The 22302-nt window shown below is 45.2% G+C and overlaps 1 protein-coding gene across 2 annotated transcripts; it reads left to right on the forward strand.

Moving 5' to 3' along the window:
- Nucleotides 1-2422: 2422 nt before the first annotated feature.
- Nucleotides 2423-22245, forward strand: Arf1 (ADP-ribosylation factor 1). 2 transcript variants are annotated; one of them, XM_050187357.3, is made up of 5 exons: nt 2423-2523; nt 3324-3537; nt 10299-10409; nt 11202-11326; nt 21142-22245. In XM_050187357.3, exons 2-5 carry the CDS (start codon nt 3390-3392, stop codon nt 21301-21303), a joined length of 546 nt encoding a protein of 181 aa, XP_050043314.1. In that variant the 5' UTR covers nt 2423-2523; nt 3324-3389; the 3' UTR covers nt 21304-22245. The 2 variants fall into 2 exon arrangements, with proteins under 2 accessions (XP_050043314.1, XP_050043313.1); XM_050187356.3 differs by lacking the exon at nt 2423-2523 and adding an exon at nt 2530-2621.
- Nucleotides 22246-22302: the final 57 nt, after the last annotated feature.

The raw sequence follows: 22302 nt of genomic DNA on the forward strand, positions 1-22302 counted from the left end.
TGCACCATCTGGGGCTTGCCCCAAAACAATAACCGTTGTCTATCTTGTGTGCCTTTTGTTTCTTCAGGCAGCACGCCCAGTACTTGCAGGTCACAAGCAGCATGCAAATTCAATGTTGCATAGCATTTCTGACAGGAAAGCAGTGAGTACAAAGTTTTCATGAAAGGAAACGCAAGAAAAAGTGATGACGGCTTTTGTTTTTAAAAGAAAGAAAGGTGTAAACTTTTTTTTTTCACAGTATAGTCAAAACTTACCCAGATTCAACAATCAGACTTGAGTACATTGAGACAGTCCAGTTTAGAATGCAGCCACTGATCCTACCATCATAAACGTCACCCAGCAGTATTTATATATGTTCTGATCATAATAATATAAATGCAAGTTGGTTTGGATGTGTAACTTTAAATTGCACAAGTTACACAGAACTTCTGCTTCATCCAATCTTGTACTTCGTCCTGTTTATGTTGGGCCATTTACAATTATTCTTCTGGTCATATATGTTTTGAAGCAAGACTGCAGTAGGCTGAAGCAAAATGTAGTAATCCTTAGATCTATCCTGCTTTCAATGATGTTTCACTCATTTCCGATAATTCAAAATGTGTTGCCCCTGAGAGTTAAGATTAATGTAAGTACATTTCGACAGCTGGTCCTGCAATCTTTTCTACAGTGAACTCTCACTTGGGTGAACTTCAAGGGACCCAAGGAAATAGCTAGTTCACTTAACTGCAAATTAACTAAACTGAATATTCACTAGAGCTGAGCACGAGCTCGCGGGATCAAATCCCGGCCACAGCGGCCGCATTTCGATGGGGGCGAAATGCGAAAACAACCGTGTACTTAGATTTAAGTGCACGTTAAAGAACCCCAGGTGGTCGAAATTTCCGGAGTCCCCCATTACGGCATGCCTCACAATCAGAAAGTGGTTTTGGCACGTAAAACCCCATAAATTTTTTTTTTTATATTCACTAGAATGTGGGACAGCATAGGGCACAGCAGACAATAAGTGAAACATGCGAAATGCAGTTTGTGGAGTTATGTACATCAATATACATGAAGTGCGTAACAGTTACGTTGCTGCCTATCTTATTCTGACAAAATATCTAATTTTCGTTGGCACTGCAGTGCTCTTAAAGTGCAAGAAGTAACACAGCTGTCCAGGGAGTCTATGTTTTTGTGCCCTTCCTCTGGCACAGGTAGTTACTGAGACACAAAGTCTCTCAACTTTCCAAGGCATTCTACAGCCTTGAGTAGAGTTACAGTATTTGAATCTGCCTCTGCCATTGCATTTTCCTTGTTGCACTCTTTGTTGGGACGAACATTGGAAACAATTTCCATATCTAATAGTTCAGCACAAGTAATGAGCTCACTGTCACTGCACATAGTCTTCGAACGAAGTGTTGCTGTCGACATCCAAAGCGCCGATTAATGCCAGCAGTTTCTAATTGTAGCCCGTGTTACTGTCCTTTAAGAGACTCAAATTCGTTCAACAGAAATATCCGCTATACTGAAATTCGTTTAACCTAAAGGTTTTGCATAGAATGCATAGGAAAACTGCCCGGAATTTTCTAAAAGCTTGTTATTCTGAAAGATTTGTTAAACTAACGTTTGTACTGTACTGTACTGTACTGTAGTTTACTGTATTCCCATTAATTAATGTGCCTATAATGCCAAACTTGTTACCTTTGGCAGTACATTTTTATAAGGAAAGCTGTCCCTAATGGCATGAATAAAACATTGGCGACCAGGAACTTCAACCACAAAAAAAAATGTAAATAAAAACGTGACAAATTCGAATGCATAAGCCATTCATTGCACGTATATTTTTGAATGTCCATCTTTGAAGAAATTTCGTAAGTACAAGAACCAATCAGTGCAATGGAAAGATCGGTTCCACATCAGCAGAGTCTGTGGTTCACATTAAAGTTGTTCGAGTTGCGAAGTTGAAAATTCGACGGTAGCAACGGCTGCAACGTGGTAACGCCTGCGGTCATGCTTAGGGTGAACCAACGCACGCGTAGAAGCCTACGGATTTATACGTTATTGATTACGTCAGCATCACGGAATGCGTTACGTCAGTGGCTACGTAAAGAAATAAAATGTCTTGCGTTGGAGGGCGCCACAAACAGAACAATTTCGGGATGGTGCGGTTTATGAATAATACACATAAGAACTAGCAGCTTCGGCAAGCGATAAAGCTCCCTGCTTTTTTGGGGGACATTCACCATGCATCTCATAAGTGGGACAACGATAAAATGAATTAAATGAGAACAGTTATATAATTCGCGTATTTACGCGGCTAATTTCGCAGTGCATAGCAGCACACGTTCTGACATTAATAACATAAGGCCAACATTTTATCTTATAAATGCGTACAGCGTGTGGCGCTGGATGAATTTTCTTCTTACAAACAGATGTCGCAGTAAAGAAGAGAAAAAAGCCGATAGCGACGTCACGTTTGTGACGTGGCTTTTTTCTTGGAGTTCACCGTTCCACCTCCGCCATATTTTGTCGTCCGTGCTGCCGGTACGTGTGGATGGTTCGTTTTGTATCCTTCGTTTCAACTGTCTCGTCGCCTTTTATTTTGTGCTGCCCGGTCTGAGAGCGTGTCTGAAGTTGTCAAGGTGCGATTTGTCGTTCAGGATTTTCCTGTGCTCGTTTCCTGTCGGTAAATTTCTCGCCGAACATTGCAGCGGCCCACAGAACATGCCCCTTTTACCGCCATTGTATCGTATAACTGAGGTTAATTTGAGTAATCATGCGAATTAAGCTAACTTTTGAAGGTCTGCGGTTGCCGGCGGTGTTGACGAAAGCCTTATTATAGTTACTGACGCGAGAGGATGCATTCCGGTCGTGCTAGTTCCGCGTCCTTTGCCCTGCCTTCCTCTCGGGCCTGCGGTCGGGTACTTGGTTCCGTTCCTCGCTGTCGCGGTTCGAGAGCTGGCTGTTAATCCCATTAAAAGTGCAGGTTTAGACCGGCGTATGTGTTGTTGACGTGCCTTTTGTGTATATATCTGGAGGTATTGCGCTACTCGGAACTGAACTTGGTTCATCAGAGCCTGCTTTCTTAATTTTGACATCGCACTGCAGCGTAAAGCAACTAAGCCTTCTCTCGTCAAATATGTGCATGTGTGGGGCGTCGATGATGCGATGTTTCGCAGTCGGTCACTCCCCGAACGACCCGCGTGTCGGCGTGCGCGTTCGCCCGAGAAAAAATGCCATCCTGTCGCGCTTTTGACAAGCTAGTGGAGACTCGCACCGACCTCGTCGCCACTGGCCGTTTGTTTCATTTCTCTCCGTTCTTTTTTTTTTATTTCCTCCTGCAGGTGGTAGCCCCACAGTTTGGAAAAGCAAAAGTAACCCCCGCACGTACCGCCACCGCCTAGGAGAAAATGGGGAACATATTCGCGAACTTGTTCAAAGGCCTTTTCGGCAAAAAGGAGATGAGGATTCTCATGGTGGGCCTGGACGCGGCCGGAAAGACTACCATCCTGTACAAACTGAAGCTGGGCGAGATCGTCACGACCATTCCCACCATCGGTGAGTAATAACTCGTGTTACGCAGCGTAGCGTCCACGCCTGATGGTCGGGTTGCGACTTTTATCACGTAGGCCCAGATCTTCTTTTTTTTTTTCCTTCTGTTTCTCCGGCATTACTCATTCTTTGGGCGTTCTCGGAAGGGCACCTATGCTAGCAGTGCGCAACAGCTGCTTCGCATTTGAACGGTGCCCGATGGCGTGATTTGCCGTTCCCGTATTCACTTCTCCGCAGACTCCAGCCCGTTTTTCATTGGGAAAGTAGAATGCACTGGGCGAAGGTTCTTGTTGAATCCCCGCGTACGGGGGCAGTTTGGGCTATGCCGCTTCTTGGCTTGATCACAGCTCGGAACAATGCATACGTCCTGACAGTGCTTCGTCGTTCGTCTCCGTTTGGTTGTTCGTCGCTGCTGAAATGGGCTTTCGATGACAAACATGAAAATTTTAAGGCACTTGGAAACAAGGTTTCTGCTACCTTCCTATTTTCCAAAGCCAATGGTGCACATAGAATCACGGTTGCTTATGACAGCAAATGATTCCTCAGTACATTCCACTAAGTATGTGATCAAATGGCTGCCCATGTTGAAGGCAAGTCAGTATTAGCTGATTTGGGACCTAATTTTGGTCAGCGTTGCGGGGCACTTTTATGACAAGTTCCAACTACCATCCTTGCACATCTTAAAGCTCTAAAATACCTGCATACTAGATCAACTGTGCTAATCCCATTTTTCCTTATTGCATTCAATAATGTTCTCTTACATCATCTATTTTATGAGTCTTACATTTCATCACTGTTATTGAGCAATTACGGGAACCTTTTTCTTCAAACGAACCAGAAAACATTTTGGCATAATTTACCAGCTGAAACTGATTTAGTGTTGCTTGCTTTAATGTTCCCTTGATTAGTATCAAGTAGACACTGCCTAAATATGGTGTTGTGAGGCTGGTTTTGGGGAATTTCTCGGTGGTATTGACATCACCTGTTTCTCCTTTTTTGTCCTTTCTGACCTGTCAAACCTCAGCTTATTGAGACCGACATTTTCACTTGATCCAGATTAACATCAGACAGATGCTATTTGCATCAACTTTTTGGTATTGGAGAAAACCATGGGGTTGGAACGAAATTAATTCTAGAAAAAAAGGCAGTCAAGCAACCAAATAGAAGGCTGTGTCAAGGACTTGAACAGAAGAGCGAAGGTAGTTCGGCAGAAAAATGATTGTCAATTGCATTGTGTATAACTCAGTTGCTCTACGTAGTCCAAGGGACTGCAGTCCCTTTTCAACTTATTCAAACTCTGTATTGCACTTATGGGTTTCCACAATGACTTCCACCAGCATTGCTGTCACTTTCTACACAGAAATTCACTACCTCAAAAAAAGTTATGCACATCCCACGTAGTGTGGGAATCGACGTAAGCGAAGCTTTCTGTGCAGTTTGTTTTGATTGACGATAATTAGTGATGTTGACGCCCAGGGAGCTCCAGAGGGCATTGTGCACATTTGACGCAGTGCAGCCCAAACGAGTTTCTCGCGTGTCCTTCTCTGCCACACTCCTTCCATGTATGTGCATGCTCTGAACCACCCCCTAAGGCGGTGTGCTAGACGGCAGCAGCAGTGGGAAAGTCGAAGGAAGAGGCAAAGAAAGCTTCACTTGGAAATTAGCTTTTAAGCTGTAGTTTAAATGCTCCTGATATCCAGTTATGTTAACCTCCTTCTGTGGCTTCTGATGCCTAAATTCAATTCATATGCTAATCTTAAACTGGCCAGTAGTTTCAAGTAACATAATGTGCAATTCATGGATTGCACTGTAAAGCGTCTTCCAGTTGCAGAAAAACCTCCAGGCTACACACAGTCGGGGAAATGGGCAAAAATATGAGATTGCTATTAGAAACTGGGAAGTTCTGTCACTCCCAGCACATTTCTGTCATCTATGCACCACTTGTCATTCTCACTGCAGTTCTCTCCAAGCAATAAGACTTCTTCACTGCTTCTCAAATATGCTTTAGCTCTGTATAGCAACCCTAATTGTCTCACTTAGCAAGAAATATTTGGCAAATTACACATTCAGAGCCAATAAAACATGACCTTCCTTACTGGACATTGTTGTTAAAAAAAAACTGCAGCCTTCTTTGTGATGTTTTCTTTGCTTGTGTGTTGTAGCTACAGCCTTAAATATGTTTAGGGTCCTTCGTTTTCAGGTTTCTGCCTTTGTGAAATATGGGGGGTAAATGTCTGATTATATTTTAAGAGGAAAGCTAGGGATTAGTCAAGTTTTTGTTGTCTGGTACAAAAATTGGAGAGATATCATGGGTTTGTTGTCCAGCAGCCCAAAGCTCTGGACTTTTTGGTAAGTACCCGGCCACAGCGGCCGCATTTCGATGGGGGCAAAATGCGAAAACACCCGTGTACTTAGATTTAGGTGCACGTTAAAGAACCCCAGGTGGTCGAAATTTCCGGAGTCCTCCACTACGGCGTGCCTCATAATCAGCAAGTGGTTTTGGCACGTTAAACCCCATAATTTAATTTTTTTTTTTGGTAAGTACTACAATGAATAAAACAAGCAGTGGTCTCCTTTCGGACACAAACCTTCTATTTAAACAAGCAAAGTCACTTAACATAACCTGTAATGGCGGACAGCTGCTTGCAAATCATGTAATGAACTCATCTCTAGAAATCGTAGTTCTCGAGCATTACTAATACATTTAAAAGAAACCACAATAACAGGAGACGGGCATAGCATAACCTCCCTTCTTTACATGGTTCTCTGCGCTTTCTAAACACAATGAAAATGTAGTGCATAAGGCCATATGCTTCGTTGTACTTCCTTATTGTACTAGCCCTAGCTGACATACATTGTTAGTATATGCGTTGCAAGCATAAACCTGTCGGGCCTTGCATCCTTGTTATCGTGTTTCATCATCGGCCCATTTCTATGTGCACTGCAGGACGAAAGCCTCTCCCAGCTATCTCCAGTTACCCCTGTCTTGCGCTAGCCAATTCCAACTTGTGCCTGCAAGTTTTACAATTTCAACACACCGCTTAATTTTGTGCCGTCTTTGACTGCACTTTCTTTTCCTTGGCACTCATTCTGTAACTCTACCGGTTATCTGTGCAACTTCACTTTATTTCTCGTAATGTCAACTACAGCATCGGCTATCCCCATTCACTCCCTGATCCACACCACTCTCTTCCTTTCTCTTAGCATTATGTCTAACATTTTTCGTTGCATTGCTCTTTGTGCAGTAATTAACTTGTCCTGTTTGTTTAACTGGTTCCAAACGCACGCCCTTGCAACAAAATTAATGTACTACCAGGGATGGAAGTGCTATGCCAATTGCACCATCTTGTTCCAAAACTAATTGCGAATGAAGTTTGCCAAATTTAGCAGGACGTGCGTGGTCAACGCCCACACAGCTATAGACATGCATTGGCTAGCGCTTAGCCCTGCAATCCAAGCCTAAGCAATCCCTTTCAGTGTCAGCATCGTTGAAGTGTGGATGTTTGGTGGCTTAATTGTAACTAGGCCACAAGAAAATTAAAATCGTATTGTGCTGTACAATGCATTACGAATGTTTTGTAAAGGTGTTAAGCATTTGCATACATGCGGACCAGCTAAAGATGATTTGAACTAGCGCTCATTTTATGGGACAGTCGGGAAGGAAAGCCACGCCGAATGAATAAGGTCGTACAATCTGCTCAGCGTGTAGCTCATCAGTTTTGTTATATACTTTAGCATCAGATTTCGTGCCGTATTGGTGCATCTGCATCAATTAAAGGGTGAACGCCGTGAACCACGTCCGGTTACCGGAATGACAGTGCAGCATGCCGACAACCTGTTTGCTTTCATGAGACTTTTCGGTCACAAATATCCAATGCCAACTGCAATCTTCACTCAGATTTGCATGCAGGCTACACTATTTTCTGCCAGACCACACCTCACAAAATCTGGCTCTTGCCACTGCAGAATGCAAGCCAAGGGTGTAAAGTTTCACATTTTGTCAACTTTAGCGGCCAAATTGTGATAGTAATTAAACGTTTGGCGAAACTGCAAGCCCCTAAAATTGTATTCGCCGCAACGATGTTCACAGCGCGACTTGCGCAGATCAAGCCTGAAAATTTTAATAAGCTGTCGTTCACGTGTACAAAATATCAGTTGCCGTTTTACATTGGCTTTATGGCGCCTGTGGCAGAACTGCAAATAAGCCCTTTTAATCGAGTTTATTCAAAATATTGGTCAACGACGCAGACCGGAAAGCCAGTGAACATTTTTATCCCTTTACTGTTTTGAAAAATACGGAGTGTTTTCTCGGCAAGTGATGTGAAATATTGGCAGACCTGCTATGACCAGGGGAGGTATTCTGTAAGAGTCCGCCTAGTGGACATGTCCATTTCGTCTGCTACTGAAGTGCTGATGGGCTTTAGCGCCAACAGCAGATGAAATGGACATGTCCACTAGGTGGACCTTCACAGAATGCCTTTCCAGTATGTCACTTCGCATTTATTCTGCAGTATTCTATCTTGATCAAAGGTCGCCAAGAATTAAAAGTTACTTGAGAGCACTACGCAAACAGCATCCAGTGTACCGTGACGGGTGTTGTTCATAGTGGCCGCTGTGAATATTTCTTGTTCATTGTGCATGAATATGTTTAATTAGCTAAATCTAAGTTTGCCTAATCAATAAGATGTCAATAAAAAAGTTGTGGATGACTTTGCCAAATGATCGATAAGGGCATTTAAAACAACCTAGGATTCGTGAAGACTTTTTTGACTAGAAAGAAAGCATGTGAAATAAGTGAGAACAAGAAAAAACTGCTGTGCCTATGACAATGCTTTTGCACGCCAAAGATTGCATCAATCTTAACGCAAACCTCGTCACATAAGGGCACTGGGAACGAGCGGCCGTGCTTTTTTTTTTTTTTTTTTTTCGCTGCATCAGCAGTTTTTGGCATGCACCTTCGCTCCCTATCGAATGTGAAGCAGTGAGACCTTGCAACGGTTCAGAAAGCAGACCATTACAAGGACCGTTACAGTGGCCCAGGTTTGCATGTTCTTATATACATAATGCACTGATGAGTGTTTACATCTGAGATTACTTCTGTTACTGGTGCGGGGACATGTCGTCATGTGGACTTAACAAAAAATTTGCAGGCTTTCTCTCTCTCTCAGTAATAACTGTCCACACAAGACCTAGGTTACTACAGACGCTGTTATCAGTCATTTCTCAGTGTATTCCACAACCTTTGCATTGGCACCCTATTGAATAAGTAAGGCAATAAATTTTAGTTCATTAAAATTAAATATTACTTGCTCATTCAAAATGGAAAAAAAAAAAACACTTGCATTAAAACGAGCTTGTCACCATAGTGGGCGCTGTTCACGAAAAGCCCTAGGGTATTTTTTCTTGGCCACATTTAGTCGGCACATTCGGTATGTAATTTAATGTTTTAACAGTCAGGTGGGTGACAATTTTTCCGCATCATAAATTTTGCTCTGCTTGCGGGCTTCCACAGAGCTGATCTTCCATATTCTAATGTTGTGCAAAGTCAAATCAGGAACATGTTTTCTTCATATGCCTGCATTTCTCATAGATTTTTACCAAGCTGCTCCAAAAAGTACAATTCATGCCCCAAACCCCAAACGAAGTGCCAAATCTGCTGCTCTGAGAGCTGCTCCAAAACTTCATTGGCTGCTCCCATCCCTGTAATTACCAACTGGGCAAACCAGCCACCCTTCTTTGAAAGCAGCATGTATAATTGGGTAAACATCCATCCATGAATGTTAAAGCTACTGTTTGCAATGCAGAACCACGTCAGTGCTGCATTAAATTGCTTTGTAGCACACTACCACCATTTACACGTGTGCCACCCGTGGCAAATACAATGCAAAGCGCCATTGTTGTGGCGGCTACTAAAAGCTCGACAAGTTTTTGTTTACTCAAGGCCGGCAGGTGCTAACCAATATTATGTTTTTGTTATCTGCTGGTAGTCACTTTAGTGTTTCTCAAGAACGAAATATACCATGTTCATGTATTAATATTATAATGCAATATATCCTGACCACTTGCTTTCATTATCATTTATTTAAGGGTTAATTTGGGTAGAAATTAGGTTTAATGATTTTAAGAAAATTTTGTTGGTGTGCAAACATCTGGAATAACTGGGTTTTACCGGAAAATGAAGGACCCTAGATATGATCTAAAGTGGTCTTTATCATGTGACATTTGACCACAAGGTTGGTTTTCATTATGCAGATATCTACACAAATGTGCTGCTGCTATAACTTGCCGATTTTCTCACTGAAATATCACCAAGCACAAATAGTGATCTTACGCAAGTAAGACAACAGAAAATGGGGATAGAAGTTATGAAATTATGCTGCATAGTGCACGAAACATACCAGATGTCTGTGTGAAGTGTTGACTCAAATAGCAATTTGCATCAAGACTTTTGTGGACTTTAATGGTGGTCATCATGTGTGTGTATTATGTGCAGTGGTTCCCAAAACATACATTCTCTTAATAACACATGCCTTGCAACAAATGTGCCAATTAGCCACCTTGAAGAGAAAAATTTAAATTGCAAGATGTTGCTGAAGGCCTGGTCTTGACCCATGTTCAAGAAGTACTCTCAATAATGCACAGCCTTAATTGTGGACTCCATGGTTCTTGCACTTAGTCGCCTCTAGCATAACATTGTGTTTACCTGTCTGTTTCTTTTTGGACTTCTAACAGTTGCTTTCTCGTACCGTTTCTCTTCCCTTCTTTAGGTTTCAACGTGGAGACAGTAGAATACAAAAACATCAGCTTCACAGTGTGGGATGTTGGTGGCCAAGACAAGATTCGTCCACTCTGGCGCCACTACTTCCAGAACACGCAGGGTACGTGGGTGGTACTGTGAATGCTTGTAGTGTTTTATAATTGACACCTGTGAGCTTTTGGATGTATCCATCCATTATTGCAGCACTAATTGCCACAGGGATGAAGTGCTCAATGGAAGATGTTAGATAGACCTCTATTGGTAAAATTGCTGCCAATGGACTTCATGTCACAACTAAACTGTTATCAGCTTTGGAATACATATTGGTGTTCCCCTTAACAGGGGACCATGCCGTACGTATTGATCCTTACTGAAACCAAAATATAGGGAGAAAGGGGTGCATGCATACAAAATGCAGTTGCTGGGAACATGGCAGCACCAATATCACTCTTTCCTGCAAGTTTGGTGTAGCTCCTTCACTGATATTTGGTCTGAGCAGGTGAATAGCCTGGGGCCTCCAGTGTGTAGCAGATAAAGTATTTCTGCATTTTTTTGAGATAGCGTTGCAGTTTTACATGTGTGTAAGCCAAGCAAGGACGTTTTGCCTTCTAAACATGTCAAAATGTCCAAATGTCCAGTTAATGCGAGCCCATGCAGGGGTGCACATCAACTTGACGTGTACACCAATCTATAGCCGACGTAGCTTCCATGTTGCAGCCTACGCACACAACTCTGCATAGCCATCTTTGTTGCTGTTTCTGTTACGATTTTTGAGAGTGAGTTAGAACATGGTGACATTTTTCCCACGTGACTACCGCAGAGATGTAATGACTGCAAAAGTGCAGTGCAGTCATGCTTGAATTGTGACTTTGCTCTCAAAGATTGCGTCCTGACCTCGATTTCTCTCCATCAGGCTTGATATTTGTGGTGGACAGCAACGACAGGGAGCGAATTGGTGAGGCAAGGGAAGAGCTCATGAGGATGCTCGCAGAGGATGAGCTCAGGGATGCAGTCTTGCTCATCTTTGCCAACAAGCAGGTGGGTCTTGCTCTTCCATCTGGCATGCTGTAGCAAGCCATGTGGGCTGCTTTATTACAGTTCAGCATGCTGTATTTATTCGATTCTAAGCCCCCCCCCCCCCAGAAAAAAAGCTTTCATGATTGCATGCAAGCAGTCCAAGATCAATAGTAAACAGCCACAAAAGACCAGTATCCGGCGGCAGTCACGAAATTCTCAGCCGACTTGCCGTCATCACTGGGCTCTGTTATTCGACGGTGCCAGCAACCTTCACGCCTTCACAAAGTCTGCTACAGCCACTTCGTGGTCCCAGCCTCATTGTGGGTCCGTAAAGACCATTTGCCCTGCAGCACACTTTAAAAGCTGGCTGCACTGCTTTCGCCAGTGACGCACATTCATCTCGTCCATACTGAAGTCTCTACCGGCTCGGAGGTTAGATGACTGCTTTGCCGCCAGCACAACTTTTCACATAAATGCAGCTCAGTAGTGGCACTGCTTGCTCAGTGCTATTACGCTGTCTCAACTGTAACACACACACACTCTCATTAATAAAACAATGAACGTGCCCATATGCTTGCACAGCATCCACTCAAAGTGGTCAAAATGGCGCCCTTCTGACTGTGTTTGGTTCAGATGCCCATTGAATCATGATGGCTACATAATGTCCTTTTGCAGTGGCGTTAGTGGGGTGCTATTTTAACAACTCCTAACAAAATCTTCGAAAACTTTTTTTAAGCATTATCAGCTTAGATTCGAATAAGTACAGCAACTAACTGCAGCTCCTGTGCATCTTCTAATTCTAAGGATGTTCATGAACTGGGGTAAGTAGAGGAATCCACCGAAAGAAAGCAGTACAAATGTGACACTAGACAGTGAAAAAAAAAGAAATGTATTTGACTCATTTAAGGGGGGAGGAGGGGATCAGAATTAACTTTTTTGTTTCTTGACAGAAAGGGCTGAAATTTGGCACACACTGCAGATTGCAATAAAGAGACAAATCTAAAATTTCATTAGGCTATCTTAATTAGTTTTTGTTTTATAAGAATTTATATGTTCCTTGCTTGTGGAAAGCCTGGCACAGTAACGAAACATGATAGGGAGCTGGGAATACTTTGCATGTTTGCCCAGATGTCTAATCTACATCAAGACAGTGTTCGATTTTTTTTTTACTGCGCTAATAATTTTTTGCTCAACATAACATGCACATGACTGTGCTTCACTGCATGGAGCCATGTAGTAATTGTGAAATAATTAAATAATGGAAAGATAAAGAAACATTTCAGGACTGTCTTTAAGTGCAGCACAGCTTGTGGATCACAGCAAAACAAACTGGGCCAAAATCGGTCCAGCCATTGTTGTGCTACGCTTTCCACGAGCGAGGTGATTGACAAAAAAATGCAATTGAGAAAACTGGCTGCAAAGTTTTAAAAGCACTGCAAATTTATTAAAAAGCACCAGGGCTGTAATATTTTGAATCATTGCTGTCAGGCATCTTCTTACACCTTTGCCTCATAGTTTGGTGGGCTTTGGATGCCTTCAGGCGTTCTTTATCCTTTTCTTGCGCCGTCTGGAGTAGTGCATGACCACCATTTTCACTGCCAGACCGAGCCTGGTATCGCACTGCACACCCACAGAACGCTGTTGGCATCTTGGGCACAGAGTTTTAGCGATCAAAGAGTTCATCGCGGAAACAGGCATAATAATGAATTCAGTCACAAGGGGCCGAAATTTGTTCTTGGCATTGCTGCTTCCGCTCAGTCGCAGACACTGCGCGAAGGGAGTCGTGAACACTGCATGCCTGCGCTTCTGCAGTCACCGCTGACACAAAACGCGGCTCGAGGCGCGTCTGAATCGTGCGACGATTCGTCTGGTGAGCCTTGAGTCACCATACTGTATGTAGCTCGTCGACGGTTGAAGCTTACTCGCAGGCTGCGTGTCCCTGTCGCACGATGCATCGGAAACGCACACCGTCTCTGCCGGCGATGGAGACCTTCGAGCCGCGTCTCCTTCAACAACGCGATCTCGGTTGCAGACTCGCGCGGCCGTACGCACAGGTGCGAGAGCCTCCGTTGGCACGTCTTCCGGTGGCTTGGTTATCAGTGTCGATGTCACAGGGCGATTGTCGGCATCGCTGCTGGAATCGCACGGTGCAAGATAACGCGGCACGTTATCTGCGTGTTCAGTCGGGTTCTCCGCTTCCCCCGCTGGCCGCCGTCTTTTTCTCGCCGTAGGAGGCTTGCGCTTCCGTTTTCCGAAGGCATGCTTCATTTAAAAGTTCTTTTCGAATGAGTGACGATCCATCACTGACCTGGGAGCTTTCATAAATCCGAATTCTGCGAGTGTCAAATGAAGGACGCCGGCGTGGTTTTCAAAGCAGACAACTGCGGTCCGCTGTGGTTGCCAGCTTGCCCGCTGCTGCAGCAGCAACCAATGGCGAGACGCCTTTCAGTACGGCAACCAATCGGAGGCCCGCTTTCATCGCAGGGCCCGTGTGACCGCCTCTAGCAGACACGCGCTTCTTTTGTGTTTGTGTTTGTTACAAGATGGCAACGACCGAAGAATTCAGAAACGGAATGGCGAAACTTCGAGCTTTCGAATGATACCAAGATGGCGGCGTTCGGTGGCGGGAAAGACGAGTTAGGGCTCCGCGAACTGCGGTGATTTTACGCGATTTAAAGCTGTTTTTTCGCCCTACGCACTGATAAATTAAATTTTTTCGCGCACTTATAGCGCGTTTTCAGTCAAACCATTTTGATACAATGTAGATTAGGCATTGCAGATACCGAAACGCGTCGTTGCCAAAAATCGATCTTTTTAGCGATTTTCGCGATCTGATCCCCGCGTCCCCCCTTAAGAGTGCACTGATGGTCATGGAAAACAGGAAAACGGTTATGAAGCTGTATTACACAAAGGACATTTGTAGCATTATGCCCCCCTTGCTAAGACTACGAGAACTCACCGTGGTGATTGTGGCTAGAGCTTTCTACGCTGAACACGAGATCACTGACTTGGTTCCTGGCTGCGATGGCCACATGCAGGAGGTGGTGCAATGCAAAAACGCTATGCACTTTGGGTGCATCTTAAGGAGCCCAGCTGGTCAAAAAGTAAACCAAAACCCTCAGCTACAGCTTCCTTGGGCTATAAGCCGTCTCTGTTGTTAAATTTAAACGTTACAGTGAAACCTCGTTAAACCGTAGTTGGCCGGAGCTCGGAAAAGGTACGTACTAAACGGTAGTACTGTTTAACCGAAATAGCATGAGATCGCCCACTTACCTGTCGAAAACTGAACTCGGAGAGAGTGCCATGAAAGTGGAATAAACATGCAGTATTTATTCACTTCGCGCGACATAAGTGTTATTTTCGTTTGATGCCGCGGCGGCCTAGTACGACGACAGCGGCCTCAAACTTACTGAAGCTGCATGCCAGCTTCTCAGCCAGCCCCCTCCTCTCGGCAAACACTCGCACGGCAGATTCCTCGTTGGCGTTACGTATTATCCGTGCACGCGCGCAGTAGTGCTGCATAAGTCCCGGGGCGACTTTTTCATTGCCGGGTGCCGGAGTTCGGAAAACTTTTTGTTTGGAATAGTTCCGTTATCGCGCCCCTGTTCTCGTTGCGACGATTGCATTCATGAGGCTGACGTAGCGCGCAGCTTATGCCACTGTCGGGCCTGAATCACCCGTGCTGTCGCTTTCCGTGTCGTCCTCATCACTGTCGCTAGTCGACACTTCGGCAACAACAGAGGCAACGATGGCGAAAAGTCGAACCTCGTAGCCGACATCTCTTCGCACTCGCAGCAGCGCTGCCGAGCTACTTCGCATTCCAAATGCCACACACTGTAGTCAACAGCAGATCCATGTCGCGGGCCAGCGCCGACTTCTTCGTGTCACGTTCGATAGCACGGACGATGTCTAATTTTTCTTCTATGCTAAGCACCCGGCGTCTTTTTTTATCCGAGCTTCGGAATGACGCGAGTCCTCGCTTGCACGACGCCACAACGCTCTCTGGCACGGCGTCGAAATGATGTTGATGTTGATGCGGCTTCACTTGCAAACGCACAGGGCGCTTGGAGGCCGTTGTACCGATCTCTGAGGCTCGTTGTTCTGCTGGGCCGCCCGATGGAGACGACGCACCGCCGTATTTGCGCGACGAAAAGTGGAAACGCTACGTTTTAACCGATGCGTACGCAATAAGCTGGTACGGTTTATGCGGATACAAAATACATTATGTTCAATGGCCGCTGAGTCAGGGAATTGACTTTACTACTGTTAAACCGAAACTACTGTTTAAGCGGGTACGGTTTAACGAGGTTTTACTGTACTGGGTTAGGCAGCTGCAGTTGGGGTAGGTTCAAAAAGAAACTTCCTGCAGGTTTGAAAAGCTATGACATTGCTTTGGTTTGGGCAACTATGACAGGAATAGATTGTTAAAATTATTGGTGTATTGCAACAAAGGGCGAGATTGTAATGCTGAAGATGCCACGACACGAAGTACTTCAATGTTTGGAAACCTCCTCGACATTTACTTTGTTCAAGAGCATCATCTCTGCAGCATAGTGAGAATGATTGCTTGCAGTAAATCCTTTTTTTCTCATGCATATGCGTTGGCTAGCAGTGTCTCGCATAATAAAGAGACACAAAAGAGCAGAATAATTTTTGATGTATTAATAAATTGCCCTTGTATAATACCAAAATAGTCTACTTATGCCATGAGAAGAGGCTTGTATGCTGTAATTTACCCTTACCACGAAATTGGAATGCATCATGTAACCGCGCAAACTACAAGGGACAAAGAAGGAAACACACAAGACAGGCGCGCGAGACACAAAAGAGCAGAATAATTTTTGATGTATTAATAAATTGCCCTTGTATAATACCAAAATAGTCTACTTATGCCATGAGAAGAGGCTTGTATGCTGTAATTTACCCTTACCACGAAATTGGAATGCATCATGTAACCGCGCAAACTACAAGGGACAAAGAAGGAAACACACAAGACAGGCGCGCCTGTCTTGTGTGTTTCTTTCTTTGTCCCTTGTTGTTTGCGCGGTTACGTGATGCATTCCAATATCGACCACCAACTAGCCCGCCTATCCCTGTTAAATACCTTACCACGAAACTTGTTACCTACCGTATTTACAGTCGAACCCGGCTATATCGAACTCACGAAAAAACGCCTATCAGTTCGATATGGAGCATAATTCGATATAAGCCTGCTGAATAATTGGATGTCATAAAAGCACATGCCATTTATAAAATCACTTTATTGATGAAACTAGCTTAGTTTCGCATGAAATAGTCCTGCATTTCTTTCTGCTTGGGCAATTTCGCTGCCTGTGACGCACGAACTTCTCCACACTGTCTAAGCAGCTGAGGCCGCAACCGTCCACATTCGCGCAGAAGCACCGGACTAGTGCGAGCGCACCAATCACTTCGGAGGATGCAGGCAAAGGACCGTCGTTGCTTTCCACGTAGTGCCTACTTTCACTTGTGCTCGTTGCAATGTCGACAGTGTAGTCTTTGTTTTCGGGCTCTCCCGTGGTCGCAACACCATCATTTGCACTCGCAAACTTGTCCACTGTTGATTTGTCAACAGCTTCCGGAAATTCTGACAGCTCGCTCCAAGTTTCGGCAACACCGGCAACGGCTGCGTCGCATTTATCAGACTTTAGTCATCACCGAGCACGCGGAAGCTGGCATGGCTGAAGCAATTTCGGATGAACCACTCGTACACGGCCGTGCATACGCGTCAGGTGCCACGGGCACCGAGGCGAGAGTTTGGCCACCTTAGCCCTAATTTCCCCCTTATTCTTCAAGATCGTCCTGAGAGTGTTCCTCGGAATCATTCACGCTGCGGGGACACATCCGACTTCTCACCGCGTTCGACCCGATTTATGATTTTGAGCTTCACAACAAAAGGCAAATTCTGCCGCTTCATTACGGCAACACTGCGGGAGAAGGCCCACAAAGCACACACAATGGACCAGTAAAGCACCGAAACAACTCGCACTTTCGCCATTTGGCACGATGAGGGCACAAGAGCCTCTGATTGGCTGTCTGAGCAAGCGCTGCGGGCGGGCCAGGATCATTATTTGCAGGGGGGGTGTCGACGGCTCGTCCGAAGCGGCGCGGTCACCGTAGGGAGAGCGATTGGATGAAGCCGCGCCGTCGGGTTTCCCCGCAACTGCGAGGGAAAGCCAACTTCTGGGGGCACTTTGCCGCTTGACATTCAATATATCGGGAGTCGCTGCTATTTTTGTTCGATGTAAGCGTAATTTTTGCTATATATACTCATTGTAACTATACCGTGCTCAGAAATTGTTAGATATACAGAATAATTCTATGTAAACGGGTTCGATATAGTCAGGTTCGACTGTACTCGAATCTAGACCGGCCCCAATTCTAAGCCAACCCCCGAATGTCCGAAGCCTGAAAAAATTTTAAAACTTACCTTGAATGTAGGTCAAATAAAAAAAGTGAGGACAGCGTTCACAAAATGAAAATAGCATTTATTTAATATGAACATGCCGAGCTTACTCTACGTTATCATCGATGCTAGCTTTGTTGCTATAGGCCGCGTGCACCGCCTATAGAGGCGCCACTGATAGCCACCTAGCGGGCGCTTCCAACAATACGCGTGGGAGCAGTAGCAGACGACAACGCTTTGCAGCAAGGGTGACTGAAGTTCGCGGCTGCGATTTGTCCTTGGTTCGGGCGCCAGACTGCTTCTTCTGCAGTGACAGCTGTAGGGAAGACGCAGACCTCTGTGGAAGCGGGTATGAACAAGATGTTACCGGTGTTTGGGGCAACATGGTCCACACACGCGCCAGGTGCGTCCCGCAGACAAACGCCATGAAGACCATTTACATGAAGTGGAGCTCATGAAAACTAGCCGACAAATTTTGTTGACTAATGCGATGTCTCGACCGTTTTTTTTCTTTAATTCTACCCTTGCCGTAATGCTGCTTCTGTACCTCAATAATAAGCACCCGTCGTTAGTGCAGACTTAGATAACAAATCCGCACGGTGCGATGTCTGCATATACCGTTGTGATTTTTCTGCCGATGAATACATGTGACGCCGCCGAATAAGTGTAGTGAAAGTCGCCTGAAGTAGAATAATTGCGAATTTATTGATAGAAACGCGTTCACTATAGTCAACGAAGCCACCAAACGCACGGGTTAATAAAAGCGCGTGTTAGCGCTGTACCGCCGATGAACTGCCGTTCGCGCTGCAGTTTTTGCAATTTTAAATTCCCTCAGGGAACTGCTTGGAAACGTACAAAGCTATAGTGTGACTAACATTGCAGTACTTTTTTTAAATGTTACTAGAGAGAAGGGCCACATGATATACTTAAAGGCAGAGCAGCGCCAGTCAAATTAGATACAGCGCTGGCGGCAAGGCCGGGTTTAGTCCTATGCGGCGTAAGCATAATAAGAAATAATTCAGCTGAGTGCAAAATTCACTTGCAAGAAGCGACTACGTTGTGAAACAAACAAATCACTCGGCGTGTTAAGTCTGCTCAGACAGCATCAAGGTATGATGACGTGACGCGAACTACTCAGCGAAAAATAGAACAAAAATTCCATATGCAGTAGCTATAAGCAATTCTCGCCCTGAGCTACCTATTTTCTAAACACATTTCCCAAAAAACCACAATATCTAAGGTGCCCTCGGGCGAAATGAATAAAGCTGTTAAAGAAGCACTTGCTTGGTGTCATTCCGATAAGACACAGCGTGATTTATACCCTTTACAAACGAGGCAGGGTGAAAACCTCGCAGCTCAAAAGAATCAAGAGTTATGCATGAAGGAACTAGCAACAGTTAAACATGGGCGAAGCCACGCATAAAATAAATGTAAAAACATGAAGTGCGCGACAGCTGGTGCGAGGATTTACCGGGCCACATAACACTAACAATTTCAGTTCTTGCAAACTTCTGTAGCTTTAACATGCAAAACAATGCGCTCATGCAGTCGTGCTGCCTAGCTAGCCCAATGCGGTAAAGAAGCGGAAAACAATATAAGCGGCAAACGGCATTCCGAACTTTAGCGAAATGCCTTTCAACCGCATGTTGCACTGCAGACGAACTTCGTCGCTTCTTACCCGTCTAACTACAATTGAGTAAAAAAATAATAATAAAAAAGAAAAAAACACCGAAGCGACAAAGGAAAGGATGAGAACAAGAAATTTCGCGCCGATGCAACGATCCATTGCCACCGTTGCTCCTGCTGATGAGGCTTTGCGGGGAATAATTAGAACCGTATCACCGGCACGTTTTCGCCGGTATTTGAGCCCCCCCACCCTGCAACAATTCTTCTTCGACATTCTTCGGAAGCTTTGGCCATCCCACACATGCGAAGGGTGTTGCTTATTTTGCTCTGAAAACACAAATAAGACGGAGAAGCACTATCAGCGACGCAACAAACTACGGCGTGCTACGGCGCGCGGCTCGCTCCTCTCCCATGCGTTCTGCGCAAGGCCGCCACCAGTGGCGCGGCCATCGGCGTGCACGCCGCGTATAGCCCGGACCACACGTACACTTGCGGACACGTGCCCATGCATGCACAGACAGTTCGGCACAGCTCACACGCATCTAAACGTGGCGCAATCTCTGAAAAGCGCCTTGTTATTATTGTGCACTTATTTTCCACACAGCTGTCATCTCGTTGCGGCACACACAAAAAGCGTCCCCCGCTGCCCCCTCCTACATCAGATGTTTTCCTCACCGATGCTGAAGTCCCTCCCAGGTGGAACGTTTGACTATGCCTCTGTGGCTAGCACGCCAGCCACTCGTACTCGCGGCGGAGCAGGTCCTTAAAAGGCGAAGATCCGAGCTTGTTTCATGGCCATGTCGCACTTCACTGGCAGGGACTGATCGCGCATTTCAGCGGCATACGCCGCAAGCTTAGCCTACAGCTCCGGAAACCGTCCAGACTTCGGCACGTGGGAAATTCCTCACTTGCCGCCGTCACAGGTGAAAGTTTCGTTTCGCTGCAGTCGCCACTCTCGCACCACCCGTTCAGAAACATTGAACTTGTGGCCCGCTGCACAGTGATTTGTTTCTTTGGCATAAAGGATGGCAGCCCTCTTGAACGCTGCTGTGAACGAGTGTTGAATGATTAATGGGCCTGGAGCACTCATGACGACTGAGGAAGCATAGAAGTAGCACGTAGCCGGCAGTCAAGTGGAACGTGTCAAACCAATGCCTTTTGTCAAACTATAGAGCAAGCTAAGTGCAGCAGGCAAAGAGAAACCTGCGAGCGGTATCTGCTTTTCCATTAACTACCGATACTCCCCGCAAGCGCTGCCGTTCTGAGGGTGCCACCGCGAATGGAACAAGCGACACTTCCATCAACTATCGAAACCCCCTCATGAGTGTTGTGTGCACTGTAAAACTCTCAAAAATATTGAAACACCCTTTTGAAAAGCGAACAAACACGTGGGATAGCGAAAAGCTACGAGTAGGGCCATAGAGCAAACATAAAATTGTAACTCCCGTTGGTCTCGCTTTTTTGGCGGTGCCATGTTTTGGTTTCGATTGTAAGTCGACCCCCCACTTCAGATTTTCAAATTTTTAAAAAGTGGTCGACGAAACACAAACAAAAAGTACTTATTTAACTGTGAAATTTAGAAAAATTGAAATTTAAAAGAACATTCTAAACTGAACTGCAATCTGAACTGGTTTAGTGTTTCTTCTTAGTGTGCCTTTAGAGCCCTGAACATTTTAAATGTAGAAAATTTCACTATTGTTGCAGATTGATTTTAATGGTTCACTTCATCTGCACTTGCAGATTCTGGGGCACAATGTGTTGACACCTTGTCTGCACTTCTTTTCAGGACTTGCCAAATGCCATGAATGCAGCTGAGATAACGGACAAGCTGGGCCTGCACTCTCTGCGCAACCGCAACTGGTACATCCAGGCCACCTGTGCCACCAGTGGAGACGGCCTCTACGAGGGCCTCGACTGGCTCTCCAACCAGCTCAAGAACCAGAAGTAGAAGGGATACCACAGAAGCCACTACACCTCAGTAGTGCGTGCGCGCATTGTTGGCTGGGTGGGGAGAGCACTTTTTTCCAAGAGGGACGAGAGAAAAGGACTGGATCGCCTCATCCTTCTGTGGCAGCCCTCTCTAAAGTCCACCCTGCCTTGGAGAGGGGTGGGAAGGCACAGAGAGAAAAGATTTTCTTTTACCTTGATCGCTAATTTTTTTTTTTCTCTCTCTCTCTCTCTCATCTGCCTTTCTGTCTGCCACCAGTATTCTTTTTTTTTTTTTCTGCTTGCTGCTATTTTCGGAAACCATCAGCCTTTTCTTTTTGTCATCCTTGCCTGTGTGCTAAGCCGAAAATCGTCTGCTGGTCCAGTCAAGTTCGCCTGCTGCTGCATAGGCTTTCTTTGTCCCGGTTACCAAGTGTGATGCGTCGGCACTTGCCATGTCCCCGTGTTTCTTTTTCTCGCCTTCTCTCTGCTGTAGAGAGCAACTGACGGACCTTTCTTTACATGTTGCTAGTACCCAAGGTGGCATACAGAAAGGCTTTGTAAGGATGCGTGCGCGCAGTGCAGCAAGGATGGACTGATCAATCAACATCACATGTGCTTCTTGTATTCCGTGCTGGATTTTTGAATTAAAGGCATGGTTTCACGAGCACCCTTCTTATTCCGTTGTGCGCAAGAGCAGTTCATATAGAAGAGTGGCGCACGATTGTACATAATTCTGTGCAGAAGATTGGGCCCAATTGTGTGCAGAGGATTTTGGCAGCAGGCCAGGCTTGTGTGTGTGGGGGGGGAGGGGTGTTATTTTATTGTGCATTTTTGTCCCACTAGGCTGTTCATAATTTTTTTTTTTTTTTTTTACTTCTCTACCTGTTAGGACTGACTGTTTTTCTTCAGTGTATTTGAGATGCTTGTAATTTTCATTACAAAATAAAAATAAGGACCTTCACCCTGTTTGTGTTCATGCACTGGACTGTGGGACCCTAAATCTAATGGGTCTCGCTAT

This window comes from Dermacentor andersoni, chromosome 2 (assembly GCF_023375885.2).
Source record: "Dermacentor andersoni chromosome 2, qqDerAnde1_hic_scaffold, whole genome shotgun sequence".
NCBI lineage: Eukaryota > Metazoa > Arthropoda > Arachnida > Ixodida > Ixodidae > Dermacentor > Dermacentor andersoni.